General features: G+C 40.1%; 1 protein-coding gene across 3 annotated transcripts in view; it reads right to left on the bottom strand.

Moving 5' to 3' along the window:
* Nucleotides 1-19,369, bottom strand: part of MOB2 (MOB kinase activator 2) — a 182,411-nt gene that overhangs the window by 42,291 nt on the left and 120,751 nt on the right. Inside the window, exon 1 of one of the 3 annotated variants that reach the window (XM_053284213.1) lies at nucleotides 5,291-5,503. The exons of the other annotated variants lie outside the window; for them this stretch is intronic. Within the exon in view, the coding sequence (XP_053140188.1) occupies nucleotides 5,291-5,400 (110 nt within the window). The 5' untranslated portion in view covers nucleotides 5,401-5,503. Of the gene's footprint in view, nucleotides 1-5,290; nucleotides 5,504-19,369 lie in introns of those variants that run through there. 3 annotated transcript variants of the gene reach the window in all.

Below are 19,369 nucleotides of genomic sequence, written 5' to 3'. Positions count from 1 at the left end.
TTGATAAATTTCTAGTGAACGGCAATCAGATTTCAATTCCGAGATTCAAGACACCTAGCTTTAGCGGCAATCATTTGCAGCTAAATTCAGCATTTTCCTTGCTAAACTATTTTAGTCCAACGGAAAGTTGGAGAAAAGAACAAAACAAAAATAGTTCAGAGAGTCCAAATGCCTTTTGCCCACAAGCCTCCAGCCCATTTTAGACATAATTTAAACTAGTTTTTAAATAATCTGTTTATGGAGTAGATCAGATTGCAATTAAGGCATGTTTTTGACTAGGCTTACAAAAAGTTAACTTGGGTTAGAGACAAAATCCAGTTCAAAAAAACCTTGTTAAGAACTCGTTTTAATATGTACACTACTATGCAACTGCAATGTTTATTAGGAAACAGGTGGAATGTGTTATAAACACATGTAAGTTCTTCCTAGTATCCGATTAGAATTAGTTGAATCAGATCACTATAATACTGTGTGTGACTATTATATAAAAAGCTAACTAGGATTATCATATTGATCTTTCCGACAATCTATGATGAAGAGAGACATTCAAGGAAGAAGTTGTGTCCTTAAAAAGTGGTAACTTCTCATGGTGGTGCAAAAGTGCTTTAAAAAATTGTGGTCAGAGTCTGCGGAATGTTCAACAACATGTGCAAACACATGTTTGGCAGGACTTTGGGACACTATGCAGTTCCTTGTTCCTTTTCCAAGACAGTCTCACAGAGACCCTGCTCAGAATCCCTCCTAGCTTCCCTACTACACCAATCCTTGATTTTTAAAAAATCATTTCTAAAACAGATCTGGATGCAGAATTGAGTAAATACATGAAAAATTAACTCACACAATATAATTTATTGCAAATACAATTTTCTTCTTTTGCTAGAAATTGTAGGGCCATTGAACAATGTAAGGAGACAGGCAAGACCAAAAGAATGAATTGTCCCAGTGATGCTATGTTTTGGTCTTGTGTTTACAGTCTAACAAAGACAAAGTAAACATTTGCTGAATAAGATACCTATGTCCAAAATAATGAACTTTCTGCAAAAGAAAATGTAAAGGCACTGGATGATGCAAGTTACTACTTTACGTCTAAAGAGAAAGCCTTAGACCCATCCTTCAATTTTGCACATCTGAGTGTGTAGGCTTCCTGCCTAAACTGCTGAGTGAGGACACATCACAATTCCATGTTCTGAAACATGATTTAGATATCCATCCACATTAGTAAAATGTTAGTTTTAAATTTTGCACCACTACCATGATCTTTTCTACCAAAAATATTTGGGAGGGGGAGAATAACCAACACAACACAATGGCGGAATAATTCAAAACATAACAGGAAGAATGAACAGCTTGCATATGAAAGAATGCGTAACAGGAGAAGAGCTATGAATGGGTGGACGTGTTCAAAGAACACGAGCCGCCTCTTGCCTCCCCCACCCCCTCGCTGGACAGCTGCCTACGCCTGCAGCTGTCTGCTTACTCGCCGCTGCCTGCCACTCCACAAGCATTCGGCTACCCCGGGCGGTGAGAAAGGAGGAAAGCTCCAGACAAGGGCTTCCTCCTCCTCCTGTCTGATCTGGAACCTTCAAAAAGGTGGTAGCACTGCAAGGGGAAAGCCAGGTGTGTCTACTCCTAATACTGGCAGCAAACATAACAACAAGAGTAACTCATTGCGCTTATGGCATGATGAACTGGCCACTGTTCTACTGATTTTAGCTTCTGCAATATACAGAACAACCTGGTTTTCCTCTCTGAAGGCAGACAAACTGAAAGGACAGAGAACAGACACCTAAAAGTTACCATGAACACTCCCTTAAAAGTGATTATAACATGTGTTTATTTTCAATCTGTTGGGCACAACATTCTATCTTCGTCTTTCAGTCACATCTCCCCATTCTACCCCCATCTAAAGGGCCACTGCTTTACTTTTCGCAGCAGTCTGCACTACTGCATGTTCTTCCTTGCCCTATTTCTATTCACCCTTTTCAGTTATAACCTATTTGCTCTAAGGCCTATTGATTCTTGCAGGTTTCTTGTTGACAGAGAATAATATGAATAACAGAGTACTGCAAAGAAGTGTGGAAAGATCTAATTGGCCATTTCCTTTCTTGTTGGCACCATAGGTGAGTACTTTGATACATAAAGGGTAACTAGTTTTAAATACTAATTAGTTGCAATGCTTTTTTGAAAAGGCAATGAACTAAAGACATTCCCTTTAACTTTTTTGTTTCAACATATCTCTTGCTCAGGGCTATATCTGCATAACAGAAAAACAAAATTCAAAATCTGGTAACTCAAATTCTGTGTTAAGGAAAGCTGGATTCTGTGACTTTTAACTGACATAATTTATATATTTGCAAGATCTGCCAGCTATGGGAAGAGCAAACAACTATACAAGGCACTGAAGGTGCCCACTAACTACTGGAAGTATTGTTCAGAAATTCCCCTGGCTTCCGAAATTTCACCAAGCATTACCCATATGTTTTCAAGCATATCCACAGAATGTTAAGGGCTAGTACAGTGATCTCCATGGGGATAGACCACTTTGCCCCCCCCCTCCACAAAAGCCATTTCCCACCAGTGCTGGGGGTCCCCTTTCAGAGATAGGGAGCCCCGTAGAAAACAGCACCATCTGGGAAGGTATGCATAGAGCTTTGAGACATGCAATTCCTTTCAGAGCTTTCCCTGTAGAGCTCTATGGGGAAAGAACTGGAAGAACTACACTTTCAAGATGGCACTTGGATCAAGGGAGCTCTGTTTCTCCGCCAGGTGCCCCACTGGCACTTGGTAAAGTGCAGCACTGCACAGGGGTAAAAGTCACCACCCCACAGTGTCAGGGGGGCTTTGTTCAGGTCTAAAGGCCTGAAGCTTTGCACAAGCCTAACTAACTATTAGTCAGAAAGCCACACTTAGGGTCAATGGCAGCTGCCACTGGCTCCTGGGCCTTTCAATGAACACTAGGCTAGAAATTTGTTTTCTTTAAAAAAAAAGAACACTGAGATTCTTAGGAAGCTAAGTTCTGCAGCACACACCAAGTCTTATTCTTGCACTCTTCCACAACACACATATCTAAGGCCTGTTACTTCCCATTCTGATACACCCCAGAGTACTGAGTGCCTCAAAGATGTTAAAATTTGGCAAAATCTATGCAGAAAAAGGATCCTTATTCTAAAATTTATCCAAAGTGATAAAAGTGACTTGCTCAAGGTTATAGAAGCTAACCTGTAGTACAGACACACAACTTAGAACAGAGTCCAGCGGTCAAGAATGATGAAATAACTGCATGGTGATATCACTTTTTCCTTCCATGTTAATTGCAGTTTGATTCAGCAAATAGATGGCAGCCCAGGCTGTCAGGCAAGCCACAACTCCACCTCAAAAAGAAGCCATTATATTTAACTCTCAGTGAGGCAATCACACTCACATATCATATCATTAGTGTTCTACACACAACCCATGTCGTCACTGCTAATCAGCTAGTTTGTAGGTTTTATCCATTAGAGAAGTCAAAGACACTGCATACTCAGTGGGAGTTCATCACTTTCAAGTCAAAAGCAAGACTGTCACATCAGACAAAAACACAAGCACATTTATTGCCACTAATATGGATGAAATACACTTCCATGTACTTTTCATAGAGAGTACATATATTAGCATGGCAAGAAGTTAGAGAGAAGACAGACAAGGCTTTTGACTTTTAAAAACTTTTCACCAAACAGAAGTGTACATATTCTCATTTGCAAGCCACAGGTAATTGCTAGTATTAAAAACTATTTACACAAGAATTTTAGCAATTTTTCCCAGCTGATGGCAGCAATTTCTCTGTAGGTCTTATAATCCATCCCTTTAAATTATAAAACAAAAAAGACGCAATGTTGGAATGGGGATTAGTACAACTTGTTAAACTAACCTACACTTACAAAAAGAAGAAAGGGCCTGGTAATCCTTAAAAAAGAAAAGTTTAATTATATCCACTGAACCTCAGATATTCCATAATTTAGCAGCCTTGTGCCATATTAGAAATGTAGATCTGCATCTGATCTTTCCCTTTCTTTGGTCACAAAAAACTTAAGTTCGCCACATACAGCATAGACAGATGTCAGACTGATGGGCACATGAAGCACAAGAAAGGAAGTGGGGATCATATTCTGACTGAGAAACTGCTTTAACAATTAGCCTCACATAGCAGGAAGCAGCCCCCACAAACTTGCCAAAATAAATTGCGTGAGAATACTAAACTCCTTCAATAAGGGACACCCATTTTAATTTTGTATCTGTCACTTCAAAAAAAAAAGTCTGATTTAAATAATGATTCCTTTTTAAAACTATTTTCCATTTACTCCTGCGGTAAAGCTTCTCCCTCTCAAGTCACAATGGATGTGACTTTCTAGTGGATACAATGGATACTTTCTAGTCAGAAAGCTGTTTGCTCAGCATTAAGTCACTCTTTCATATAAATTATTATACTACGCTTTTAATATGCTTTATAATCATCATCTTCTTTGGGTTATATCCCAAGGATTCCTTCCTCTATAGGAAGGAAACCTTAGGACACAACCCCTGATCTTAATTATGAGAAGTTCTTACCCAACAGCCCAATTAAACTCTGACTTGAAGAAAATTGACCAGAAAGTATCATCTAACCAGACATCCATGGAGATAGAAAGACATTCTGTCAAAAAAAGAAAACACCCTATCTTTACTAAGAAAGAGGTCTTGCCGAGTTCAGTGGAACTTATTCCAGAGAAAATGTGCATAGGATTGAAACCCTACTGTAATAATAATAATAATACTGTCACAAAAAGGCAAAAACCAACACACACACACACACACACACACGATGCATATTTTTCTACTATTCAAGTCCAGTAACATTTGAACCAAAGATACTCAAGCACAGGTGCATGTGAAAGATGAGAAGTTCCACGGACATTACCCTCAACTAAATTTCAGTTAAACTGAGAAGCCCATATGATTTGCATGAAGATTTTGGCAACACTAAGTCACTTTACCATGGTCATCTTTACTACAGTCCTACTTAAGTTATCATTCTACTTAACATGTTCTTAGAAAAAAGTTCTCTTGCACAACTATTTCCCCAAGAAACCAAGGCTGCAATCTTGCCCCCTTTAAAGTCAATGGGAGATTTGCCATTATCTCTATAAGAGTCTATAATACACCCCAAGTGCATGAATAACCAAGCATGTCCCCGACTGAGAACGTGGCAAATACTCCTCTCTCCACTCCCACACATCAAGAGGTTCCTGGTTTGTTTGTTTTTAGAAATGGTTACCTTAACACTTTGCCCACCGCCTGTAGAACCATTTTGCAGCTTAATCCAGTTTTGGGACTTTGGGAGAGTACAGGTCTTTCGCCACTAAGGTTACAGTGATCCCCAACCATGTTAGAGCAAAAGTGAGGGAAAGAGAGGGGAAACTTTGGAACTGCCAGTACAGACTCGCTTCGCTTTTACCAGCTCTCTCTCCTTCCCTCCTGAAAGAACTAGTCCAACCACATTCACAGAGTTTACACAGTTTACTTCACTCCAGCCCTCCCTCCCTCCTTCCCTAAACCAATAAGAGATCAGCAAAGGAAACAGGGAAAAAAACCTTGACTGGAAAAGACAAACAGCTGCTCCTTTTTACAAACCCAAGTAAAAGCCAAGCCTGAGGAGCCCGTGCCAATAAGGAAGCATTTGAATCGGCCTTTTCAGACTGGCGCCGGCTGTGCAACAGGACAAGAGAAGTAGTGTGGGGGATAAGCAAGCTTCTTTCAGGCACCCTCTTTGCAGCAGAATGTTAGAGATACTACATGCACAGAGGAAAGGAGGGAGCTCTTTCACACTTGAACTCCAGAGATGTAAGAAGAGCAGCCCAAAAGCTTGCCGACATATCTTCACGAATTTCCCAAGGCAGGATGCTGTACATTAACAGATTTCTTGTAATAGTTATGGCAATGCTTCAACAGATGCCAATTTTGAATATCCCCTCCATGACACTGGGTAATTAAGCACCCAGTTGTGATTAGGATCCATTTATTGGCACATATATCATTCACACACTCTCATAATCAGCATTTATGGAACCATCCTTCATGACTGAGAAGCCCAATATGATACTGAAGCTTGTAACCAATGAAAATACACATAGCTTGGAGTATGCTTGAATTTTTCAGAATCTTGTCCATCTCAAACACAGGTCTCATTCATCCAGGTGGTGTGGTACTATCCACTGTATGCCAAGTTCTTCAGCACTACAAGGCTTCTATTAATAACCTGACTAATGCATGTTCACGTAGGTACAGAAGTTAACCTGCCTTAAACCACTAAATAAAATCTCTCAACATTGGCACCATATAAATACTTGATTTAAGTAATCAGGGTAAACAAGGGAGCAAGGCAATAATTTGCGTGCATAAGCACAAACCAGACAACACATCACAGCTGTACTTGTATAAGAATTTAACCTACAACTGGAACCAACACTGAAAGTGTGCCTTCACAATCCGCACCCAAATGTTTCAGATTAAGAGAGAACTTCATTACCATTTGGAAGATATTTCAATTTCAAGCATGACAATTAACCAGTAGTGGAGCAAATTGTTTCAAGAACTGGAGTAGTTATGCCTGTTCTCTCAAAATGAGAGTAGTTGGATAGAGTAGCATTTTCAAGTGAACCACCTTCCATACTTGCTTTTACTGCATGAAGTACTGGATAACTACTTTGTAAAATGGCATGATATGCACACAAAAAAGGAAAGAAATCGGCACATTGCCCCTACAGAAGTAGTCAATATTAGGGATGTGAAAAAGTTAGTTATTAAGTTTATTCGGTCATTGACCAGCAAAAGTGAAAAAGGTTTCAATATAGAAACATTTCAACACAAAAGGGGCCATTTCAAGTGTTTCAAGCTCAAAACAAAATGCCCTTTAAATAAAGAGCCTGTTTTGGGCTCAGAACAAAACAACTGCATTTTAATCAGAACATTTCCCCTTGCTGATTGGTTTTCTGGCACGGGCTTCTGATTGGCTTGCAACCTTTTTTCTTGGTTGGCTTGTTATCATACAAATCAAATGTTGCCATGAGCAACTGTTGCCCCACTGGCTGGGGGGGGAGGGAACAAAAAAGGAGGGATTTTCAAAATGTATTCAAAGGGACTGGGAGGCAGAGAGAGCCCTTGCAGTGTATCTCCCCTGAATAATGGGATACTACAGAAGGAGAAGGAGAAGGAGGAAAGTTTGAATCTGTGATTTTCTTTTTCCAGCACCGAGTATTATGCTGTGCTATCGCTGCTATAACTACCTGGTTTTGCTGGATCTCAGACTGACAAAGGCTAACTTGGGTGCCTTCCTTCCTTAAGTTGTGGTTTGTTTTGTTTGTGAGATAGGGTTGTAGTGAGAAATAGACATTGACAGAGGGTGTGTGTATGAGAGAGGGGGGGAGTTCTTGGTGATTGCTGTGATGGTCTTGAGACTAACTTGTGCTTCACTCACTGCTCTGGTTTGCTCTGCAATTCGCATTCCAAGGTGTACTCGTTCAGTCAAAATGTGGCTGAAGTTGCTCTAGTTGAGCTTATGGCTATGCGTGCTGCTGTGGCAGGTGTTGCAATGTTACGAAGTAAGGAATCATAATTGTGAGAGAGCAACTTGTGCCAATGATGTTACTGCAGCGCAGGTGTTGTGGCTGGCAGTGGGTTTTGGGTCAGTGATAATTTTTTGTCATTTATGGACTGTGTTTGAAATGCGTGTTCTGTGTTGGGAGGAACAGATCCCTTTTACTGTGTGCTTCTGCAGTGTTTTTCAAAGCAGGATTGCAAAATGCATCACAAATTGCAATGCAAAACTTGGTGTGCACTCTGAGTGCAGCTTTTTCTGGCCATAGAGAACAATGGGGAAACTCGAAACACAGGATGCTGTGGGGGTTTGGGGGAAATGTTAAAAAATTGCCTGCTTGCCCATTTCTTTTGTGGTTGGGTGATAGGTAGCACCCTTCATGACCTACCACCCAACCAGCTTTGGTGTCCCTAGGAGCTACCCATTAGGAACAATGGGGTATTTTGAGTCTCACCATTATTCCCTATGGCCAAAACACTAAAAGCATTTCAATTCTTGTTCTGAACAGCTGATTTGACCACTGTTCCATTGAAATGTTCCAGCCATCTGTGTTTTCCTCTGAGTTTGAAACAAAACGCAAAATCCAGTTTGTGCACAGCCCTAGTCAATAATGAAGCAAGCATGAGTGTGAAGCACAGTTCTTAGATATGTACACCCCAAATCTAGTTATTCTAAAGAGGGAAATTTGATGAAAAAATCAGTATGTTACAGATCAGGCCTTGACAAGTTTTCTTTGGATCTAAGAGCCAGCCCAAAAACTTAGGGACCAGACAATGGACACTTGACAAAATTAACAGACTTAGTAATGAACACTGTGGAGTGGGGTAGAATGGGTTTATCTTTATCTCCTTTGCAGGTAACATACTTAGAACAGTAGCATGGTTACCTGGGACAAACACATTTTATTCAATGACTTTGCCTCCGAATAATCCAGTCTAGACTCCATTGTCAAATTTCTAGGTGCCACAGCTCCCTGGTGCCTTGATTTTTTTTAGTCCTGTTACAGATTACTCTTCCATGTATATGGTGTATTCTTCAGGAATGTTCTGTGTCATTCATTCCTTTTAAAATGGTGTCAAGACAACAGATGCAATTTGCTTGATAATGTTACACACAGTAGTGTGTAGTAGAGCAAATGATAGAACCCTCATCATCTATTCTGAGCTCATGGCAATCATTAGTCACTCATCCACAAGCAAATTTTGCATACTGAAGTTGCAGCCCGCAAACTACTTTACTTCAGTATCATTCTCAATCCACAAAGTCTAAGGTGGGATAACTACAAAACAATCAACACAACTTCACTGTATACATTCATCTGTGCACACTTTCAGATACTTCCTATAGCTTTTTATCATTGCTGTTTGCCCACTCTTCCCCCAACATTCTGTTTTGGTTCGGGCCAAAACAAGAGAGACACGCTTTAGAAGGTTCCTGATGTAGTCTCTGTGCAGGAGCACAGCTATTGGTGTGAAGCACAGAGACCATATCAAATAACCTTATTTTAGATTTAGTATACTATTACTGTTTCTACGAAGAACTTCAAGGGAATATAATCAGTAGGAACAAAGGTTTTACTACATCCTGGCTCAACATAATACACTTAAAGTACATGTCTTTCTTACAAGAGCAAGAATTCTCTACCTTTCAGTGTAATGCTTAATTACAGAAAATTTTATCGATACAAAACACATGTCTATAAATATTAAGGAAAGCACTACTCACTATTTCTCTTAGGCATACCCGTCACTAATCCCATGCGTGGCAACTCTTGCGACAGTTCATGAGCGGCTGCTGGACGGCAGCCAGGTAGCTGGCAGGCAGTGAGGAAAAGTGGAAAGTGCAGCCAGAGGGCAGTGAGAGAAAGCAGACTGGGAGGGGGAGAACAGACAGGGGCTGAAGAGAAATGAAGATGGGGGAGAGACAGAGAGAACTAGGGACGCAGATGCTCTGCACCGGATCAGCTAGTTATTATTTCTTTAACATATTTCTATACCGCCTGAAACATGTGCATCTGGGTGGTTTACAACTAAAATTATTTATTTGACTGATTGATTGGATTGATTTATATACTGCCCTTCCAAAAATGGCTGAGGGCGTTTTACATCAAACATTAAATAAAACATTTAATGTAAACATTAAAATAATTTAAAACCCAAGTATTAAAACTATAAATCTAATTAAAAGCCTGTGTGAACAATATGTCTTCAGTGCCTTTTTTAAAGTTGCCAGAGATGGGGAGGCTCTTATCTCAACAGAGAGCACATTCCAAAGCCCAGGGACAGCAACGGAGAAGGCTGATCCCCAAGTAGCCACCAGGCGATCCAGTAGTAACCATAGCCAAACCTCTCTAGAACATCTCAACAGGCGATGGGGGTCATGGCGAAGATGACGTTCTCTTAAATACCCAAGTTCTAAGCTGCTTAGGGCTTTATATGTACCAGTACCTTGTATTTTGCCAGAAACAATATCGGCAGCTTGTGTACCTCTTTCAACACAGGAGTGATATGGCCTCTCAGAGATGACCCAGAGACCAACCTGACTGACACATTCTATACCAACTGCAGTTTCCGAACTATGTACAAAGGCAGCCCCACATAGAGTGCATTGCAGTAGTCCAGTCTGGGGTTACCAGCATACATACCACCGTTCTGAGGCCATTCATCTCAAGAAACGAACGCAGTGGTATATCAGCCAAAGCTGATAGAAGGTACCACTGCATAATAAGTACCTGCTTCTTATCTAGATTCAGCCTCAGGTCCAAAAGGACCAACCGAGTCACACTCCCTCTGTCAATTCCCAGTTGGAGATCATCCATCAGGCCGACCAAGGCAGTCTCCACCCACAGCCTGCCCAAAAGCCAGTTTGAAATGGTTCTAGATAATCAGTTTCCTCCAAGACTGTTTGGAGCTGGGCAGCCACCACCCTTCTCAATCATCTTGCCCAGCCACAGAACGTTGGAGACAAGCCTGTAGTTGCTTAACTCTGAGACACCCAAGGCAGACTTCTTCAGAAGCAGTCTGATTGCCTCCTTGAGACAAGGAGGCATCCTGCCCTCCCTCAGAGAAGCATTTATAATCTCTACCAGGCCCTCTACAACAGTCTCCCTGCCAGATAGTATGAGCCACGTTGGGCAAGGATCAAGAGGCAGTAGGCCGCACCATTCCAAGCAGTTTGCCCACATTCTCAGGAATCACAAACTGAAACTGATCCAGGGTCACCACATAAGAGGAGCTGCTGGACACCTCAGCATCAGACACTGTAACAATTTTGGAATTTGAATCTTGTTTGAAATATACAAGGCTACTTCCAAAAGGTTAATATGGTAGTATTCTTTTCCCAGTCTACTTGCTCAGGATCTGCCATATTTTCCTCCCAACATCCTGAGCTTGCATTGTGTTAATTTCTTCAGTTGTTGCTGCTATGTCCCACTTGAGATACTGAGATACAAATATATTCCTATAGTTAGGCAGGACAATTCTGCCAAGCATTCACTACTATAAGAAGGGCATTGGTAAAGTACGATTAATTGTAAGAAGTACAGACATCAAGAGAGAACAGTATTAAAGTTCAGAGAGTGGTGAGCTGTAAGCCATGAGCACTACCATTTTGCTTCAATACCATGAAATATACCAATAAGACTGGTCTCAAGAAAAACGCATGTGTTTCCTCTGCTCAACCATGTTTACACAGAAATGATGCCAGCTCAGAGGCATATAGCAAGAGCTTTGTTTCAATTTCTTACCAGTCATAATAATGGCCCATTCAACACAAAGTATAGTTAGTGGGAAATATTACTAAGAACCCACTTAGAGTTTACAAATCACTTTATTAGCAACTGTTGCTCAATTAACTATTTATTTGTCTCTTTCTATGGTAATAAAAATGAAGTGTTCAGAGGCACCAAGAAAATTAATATGAGGAGGTCTGGGGGGGGTGGGGTTAGTTTTTTTGTTAAATCACACTCTCTCAAAATGTTTAAAGGAGTGGCCAGAGTTTATTATTTTGATTAAAATACAGGCCAGCACTTATGAGACAAACAGTTTGCAGAATTTGACTGCATAGCCCTAGGCTGAAATTGCAGCCTATTTACACCGCGTGTCTTGCCTAACATAATGGATGGCTCAGCACTGCTAATCACTCTTTTTTTTGTTTGATTTCAGTGTGTGTTGATTACTGTCCAGCCACACAGGCATGCTAAATATTTTAGAGCATTCTTAAAGAACACTTTTACTCAAACTTGGTTCTAGTAGGAGTTATCTGAAAAAATAGCTACGGACTTCAAGTAGAAGGGAAACGGATTACACAAATTGCTGGGATAGTCAGTCTGCCCTGACTGAAATATGTTGAAGAACAAATATCTGAAGGTGTCGAAGGCCTATGTCTTTCAGGCCACTATACATTGTTCTTAACATAAGTGCTTGCTCCCCAGTCTGTAGAATTTCCGGTCCCAATCCAGGAGATTTGTACTTTCCATTTCCTACCTTACCAGGTATCTCGACTACCTATTGTCAGGGTTGATTTGATTTAAATCATGATTTGAATCGCTCCACATGACTCAATTTTAATGATTAAGATCAATTTAAATTAGTAGGCACAAAGATTCTATTTAATCATTTTCTATAAAAGTACATTATTGTTGTCTAATATCACCTTAATACGTATGTAGGGATAGATGTAGGTTTCATTTTTAGAAGGTAGGTACACACTATAATAGGTATATACTTCTCATAATGCTGTTTCATTTTGGTAACCGGGCCTTGCATTTCTTTGTTGCACTGTGTGCATTTTGTCCACATACCTTTCTTATCCACAGGTACAGGAACGTTATTAAAATATTCCCAAATGGGATCTCTTTTGTGGCTTGCTGCCATTATAGGCGTTTCTCTTCTACAATGGAGAATACACTTGGAAAAGGTTTCCTCAGGTCTGCATTAATATGTTTTGTTCACTTTTCGTTTCACTCTCTATTTCCCTCCCTTCCCCAGCCCCTGCATTTATATCCAGACTCCTCCTGCTTGCTCAGATCTACTTGATCCAGGGGTGAAGCCACCATTGAGTGAATGGGTTTAAAGAACCCAGGCCTCCAATAGAGAGAGCTGCCGGAGCACCCGTTGTGTGGGACATCACACACAAAGGGGGCATGGCCAGATTGCTAGAGGCATGGCCTCAGCCCTCCCGATCTCATTTGCAACCAGTGTTTGCTGGAGAGAGGGGAAAGGAAATAAATGCAGTGAGCAGCAAGCGCTGGCTACGAATGACAGTGAGAGGGCTCCACAGAGCCCAGCCCCCACCCTCTTTGCATGTGATGTCACCTACAAAGGGGGAGGGGCCTAGGCATTTATTTTCCTTCCTCTCCCTCCAGAGGAAATAAATGATCCAGCAAGCAAACCCTCACTGCAAATGACATTGAGAGGGCTGGCCCGGGTTCTGCAGAACTTGGGCTCCGCCCCCTCTGCACGTGACATGTGCAAATTCTAAAAATCTGATTTAAATTTTAAAAATCAGTTTTTTAAAAAAAAATTAATTAAATTCACTTTTATCAACCCTACGTATTGTCCAACATATAACCAATCCTTTTAATGTCCAAGAATTATTAAGATCACCTTCCAAACCCCAAGCTACATCTTGCGGGGCATATGCAACGCACAACCAGAAGTTTTAACTTTGTGCCAAAGAAACTATAATAATGGACTCAGAATTATTCAATGGAATATTACATACATACATTTGGATGTGAAAAGCATCTGGATATTTTGGCAAGGATTGGGGAAGGACTAGGCACAGTGAGAGAAGGCCATACAAATTAGTAAGGTAACTGGGGAAGAGGGAAAGGAAGGGAGGAATAGAACCCACGGAATATATGTCTAATACCCTCCATCAAGTTCTTGCACTGGGAACACTTAAACAACTGTTAGTTTTATCTAACAAGCTACTACTACCAGCGAAAATAAAAAGCATTCTACTAAAATTAGCCAGTTACCCTAGATATGTTTAGCTTAAAGGATTAATCTACATGTAGGGGAAATTGTGCTATTACACAGCATAAGGGTAGTATAAATGCATTTTCTGCTGCAGCTCTTTTGTTTATTTATTCATTATTTATTGTTGAATTCGTGTACCACCTTTCATTAAAACAATCTCAAAGTAGTATACATATCAGGTAGTAGCCTTATAGTACAACTAAATAATACACACTTAATTTAATATGCATATTTGGTAAATTACATGTTTTCCCCCGACATGCAGAATAATCTCAGAAAGCATGTACTTTCAAAGCATTTTTCAATAAACCACTTATTAGGGCAGATTGTCTCCAATATTTTTCTGGAATCTGCAATACAAGTAGTACTGTACTCTGATCTATACTTCTAGCAAAGGCAGCTTTGTGAAGTGGTTTCAATCAGTGGCTTTAAAACTCAGTTTTATTTAATTTGACTCCCAACATGTCCACACCAGTTTGAAATTTTGTGCTTGACTGGAAGTGACGGAAAAACATTTCACTCATAAATGGAAAAACATTTGTAAACACAATAATTCTTCCGCACAGTAAAAACATGAGAGAAAGAACTCTATGTTTTCATCCATCTTTGTTGGTAAAAGAGGCTGTTACATGCTTTGCAGGCCTGTGTGAAGCAGCCCGACTTCACTTTAGCGACCACTTCAGAGCTTCCAAAGGATCCCCCTATTCATCTTGGCCCCCTTCAGTCCCTCTTTGCTTTGAGCTGAACCCTTAAGTCACCCAAACCTTCACTTTGGGTCTTTCAGCCCTACCCCCCACTTTGTTACAAGACCATTCACAGCCTCAGAAAAGACTACAAATCCCTGAATCAAACCAAAAGCCTATCTGGTCCAACATCCTGTTTCTCACAGTAGCAGCCATGTTCATCAGAAAGGCTTCTGCTATATGCTTAATCTTTTAAAATGCTTTCCATCAATCTACCTGGAACAGACATTAAGCCATCCAACCTGCAATTTCCTAGATCTCCTGTGGATCCCTTTTCAAAAATCAGTGTTACATTGGCTACTTTCCAGTCCTCTGGCACAGAGTCTGATTTTAGGGACAAGCTGCATATTTCCTTCCCAAGCGCTGCCCACTCAAGACACATTGCTTCATTTTCCTTTCCTCACAGCTAAGCCGGGGAAAGGGAATAAGAGTGCTAATTATTTAAGTTTGTCATTGCTGTACTCAACCCTTGCTCTGTTTTAGTTTATACAGAAGTTGTAATAGGAAGCACTACAAAACACTCCTAGCCAGCAAGTTGTGGCATTCTTACTTGGGGCGGGGGGGGGGGGCACCTGTAACATTTGGCACATTATTGGTAAAATGTTAATTTCACACAATTTTTAAAAATAGCTTTCTGCTCTGCTTTTGAAATTCAAAATGCACTGTTCTGCCAAGCAATGCAATACGTATAATAGAAATGTGCCAAAAAACTTTCTCAGAACCTAAACCTTAGACACATTTTCATATAAAGAGTGCAGTTTCTAAAAACTTGGCAAAGATGATTCCCCAAGGTTCAATAAATATAATCAACTACTCATTTCGCATAACATAACCCTTTCACTCCACATTTTACTATGCAACTACTGTTTTCACAGTCATGTGTCAACATCAAACAAGACTGATATAGAAATGCAGTTACGATGGTGGAGGGTTATATATCTAATCTGCATCCAAGGGAAGGATTTATTGCATTTTCTCCCCTGGTTTTCTGTATATTGTGCTTTGTGGGACACTGGCAATATTGAATGTTCAGATTTAGATAGAGCAAAACTACCAGACACCTAGTTTTGGATTCTGACATTCTTCTCCACCCCACTTAAATCTACACACAACTTTTGAGGAACACACTAGTCATAAACAAGGGGTGCATGACCCACTACAAATTCTCAGTTTCCTTCTGAGAAGGTGTATCCAACAACCCCCAATCAACTGTGGGAATTCCCTTAACTTCAAAAAGCAAGTTTGGAGGCTTGGTGTAAAATTCCTTTATTTGTAGGTAAATGGTTTTGATATGCATTCATGATTTTTCCTAAACACTTCTTTAAAAACACCCTCATCCAATCCTCAAAGTGATTTTTAACACAAGATAATTCAAAGAGCAATCTGGGAGCTCTTTAGTTCGCAGGTTCAACCTTCAGAGATGGAAGGTCAGAAAAATTCACTTGTGCACATATTCTTCTACCACATGGACTCCATGTTGGTATTACTTTTTTTGATATCTGGAAATGTGAACAGAATCACATTTAATCAGAAACAAAAATAGGGCAGGTCACAACCCCCAGATTTTCACTATATAGTCGCTTAATCTGTGAATACTCTGGCTGTGAAGGAAATGGAAGAAAGTTGGGATATGGAAGCCTTCAAAACTGCACCCTTCCCAACATATGGCACTGGAAGAAAGGAAGCATTTATTCTGCATAGCTATCATGACTAACTCTATCTCAGAAGACAGTTTCATATATTAATACCACGTTACGACTGATGACAAAGGAATCAATTCACTCCTAAACCAAAACCACTACTAATAATAAATTAAAAGATCACTAATATGCAAGATTTTACATTTCATCCGGACCTCTGCTTAACACTTCTAGGGGCTACTGGTCATAAAGCCTACATGGAACTTCCTGGTTCAGAGGTATTATTATTATTATTACATTTATATCCCGCTCTTCCTCCAAGGAGCCCAGAGCAGTGTACTACATACTTAAGTTTCTCTTTCATAACAACCCTGTGAAGTAGGCTAGGCTGAGAGAAGTGACTGGCCCAGAGTCACCCAGCTAGTATTATGGCTGAATGGGGATTTGAACTCGGGTCTCCCTGGTCTTAGTCCAGCAGTCTAACCACTACACCACGCTGGCTCTGTGTGTCATTGAAGATGAGTTGGTGGTAAGCAACAGTAGGAAAAGGGTATTGTCTTCACACCCTGCTTCTGGGCTTCCCAAAGGCATCAGGTAAGAAACAGAATGCTGAACTTGATGGACTTTTTGGATCTAATCCAGTAAGACTCTTATGCTCATAATTAGATGATTTCTCTTATACACAGAAGATATCTGAGGAACAGAACATATGTAATACAAGTATGGAGCAAATGTTGCTATATAGCCCTGGTGTGCATGTATTACTCACGCTGCGGCCAAGCATGGTGAAAATAATAGTTAGCAAGCAAGACAGGAGTCCCCCCACAAACACACACACAAAGCGAGAGCAGCATTGTGACTATCTTGAGGGAGTATTCTTCAAGTTAAGATGTTCCCTGCTCTTTTTGTTCAAGCCCTCCTCCCTGCTTCGCCACTGAGTTCCTTTAGCTCCACCCACTTGCTTGTTAACTGCACTCTGAGCCCATGAACATGGCTCTGATTTACAAGTCCCTCTGATTTACATGGAGGAGTCTTGGGGTTATTTGGCCCTCTTAGGTTTTTTTCTTCAGGTTTTTTGGAACACTAACCGTTCACCCTGAGTCTATCTAGCAGCTCCCACTTGCCCGCAGGCACTCCATTCATTTGCTCATAAGGATCATAACATTTCCAGCGCTTTCAGAAATAGCTTATCGATATGTATGCCAGAAGAAATCTCATTTGACTTTTTCTTCCTTTGTACTTTACCACATATAAGGCTGAGGAAGGAGGATAGCTTCATATCCCCAAAGTAGAACCTGTTTAGACAGACTTCCTGTGCCAGCATGTCTACAAGGCAAGCAGAAAGCTACAGAAAAGGCTTAAGAACCTCTTCCAATGACCTACTTAACACTAATGCATGCCAGAAAGGTTAGCTGTAAAAGTACAGCTGAATTGGAAATGCTCAGACTTGCATTAACTGGGCTCAAGCTTGGTATGCCACTGAATTTTTTTCTGAAGACTGAGAACCCCATCTAACATCTCAACAAAAATAAGGAAGGCCATGAGGTCGTTCAACACAACCAGTAGGTGCGGCAGTGGGGGAAAGGCTTATTTTATTCACCTTCCCCCACAGATGAGCAATGCTGTGATTCTGGGAGCACATACTGCGTCCCAGACAAGCAGCGCTGTGTAGTACAGTGTGCAGTTCCGAGCCCAGGATGATGCCTTTGGAAATTGTTAGTTAACAATACAATTTTTTTTTAGATACTTAAGGAGAGGGTAAGAATAAGCACCTGGAACAACCAACATGGGTCAATAATAGGCAGGAAGCCACCACTAATGGAAGTCAAGAGTTCTTGTCTGCTTCCTGACATACAACACCACAAGTAGAACTTCTCAGATCAATCCAGAAAGAAGAATCACGCCATGAGAAATCCTTAACCATAAAGATTGTTCTATCAGCTGGTTACCTATCATATTTGCAATCTAGAGGGCAGAGAAAATTACTTAGAATTCCTTTAAACAAAAACCACAGAATTTATTCTAGATTAATCAAAGGCAATATCTTTAAACTGATTTTTTTAAAAAAATATTTCATACCACCCTATCTCAAAGGATCAGGATATGCATCATTATTTTCAATGATGCATAAAAAATGAATTCTATAAAAATTTAACAAAAACGTTAAGATGTGACTTAAAGAACTTCAAAGAGACAGCAATACACAATTACTCTTCGAAAGACAATCCAGCATTTAATTGGTGTTATAATTAAGAATCTGTCATCTTATAGGACAACAAAGTTGACTGTCCTAACATATATAACAGCCTGTGGAAATGGAAGTTAAACTGTTACCACACCACTTTCATCATTAGAGTGTTGCTTTTATTATTGAAATATCTCTTTAAGTTCTCTCAAAAGACTTTCATATAGGGATGTGCAGGAATGTCACTGGTTGACATGCAAACTAATAAAACAAATTGTAGAATAATTTGAAATAGAACAAATCATGACTAACTTGTTTCAATTTCAGTGGGGCTTCTTGTGAGAAATATAGTCAGCATGTCAGCCAATAAATGGTTTATATTCACGTCCTTTTTCAATCTCTCATGATACACTTTGGAATTAGCCACTGTTGTGAGATCTTGTTCAAATCTCTTCTTCCAAATTCTTGAAAGTAATTCCTGTAGTTTTGCCTAGATTCATGACTATATTTAGCCATGTTATGTTTTTCTCCCTGGCTACATGTATTTTACTACTTCTGCCAAGATATCCAGACCTCTATATTAGTAGCTTAATCACTAACATATGTATCATTTTCACATTTCGGCATACTAGGCTACTGAAGTATATCAGAACATGAACCTAACCTTGCATTTTGCTGTATGGATAGCCCCACATGCTGTTAAGTATACTTTCAGATCTATCACTGAGGCAGTTACTACCATGTATGCTTGCCATGGTAGCATGGCATCTCTATCCTGTATCCAGAAATGAACTCTATTATGTGCCTCTATGCGTAGTACAGGAGTAACATATCTAAGAAAAACCATGACTATAGTAAACATCCATGCAAATCCAGTTCAGACAGTAACAATCTCTTAATGTGGGGTGTGTATATGCGTGGAGTACATGAGTGCAAGTATATACACTAAGTGAGAAATACAGCTCCATCTGAAATAGGCCTAAAATCATAATCTTCTTATGAAATAAGACAAATTTGTAAGATAGATTTCAGTTCTAGTGTGGATGGCAATTTTGCTCTTCAGCATCTCCAGCTGAACATTTTGGTTTCTCGACACTGCTCTGTTTCCTCATCAGAGATAAAAACAGTCTGGATTACAATTTGCAAACCACAAATTGCTTCTGGCCACATTTCATTCTCCTCCTTTTATTCCTCACTTGGCCTCAAGA

This window comes from Hemicordylus capensis, chromosome 1 (genome assembly GCF_027244095.1).
Source record: "Hemicordylus capensis ecotype Gifberg chromosome 1, rHemCap1.1.pri, whole genome shotgun sequence".
NCBI classification, from domain to species: domain Eukaryota; kingdom Metazoa; phylum Chordata; class Lepidosauria; order Squamata; family Cordylidae; genus Hemicordylus; species Hemicordylus capensis.
Note: the sequence above shows the minus strand (reverse complement) of the source record. Positions and strands in the feature narration are given on the sequence as shown.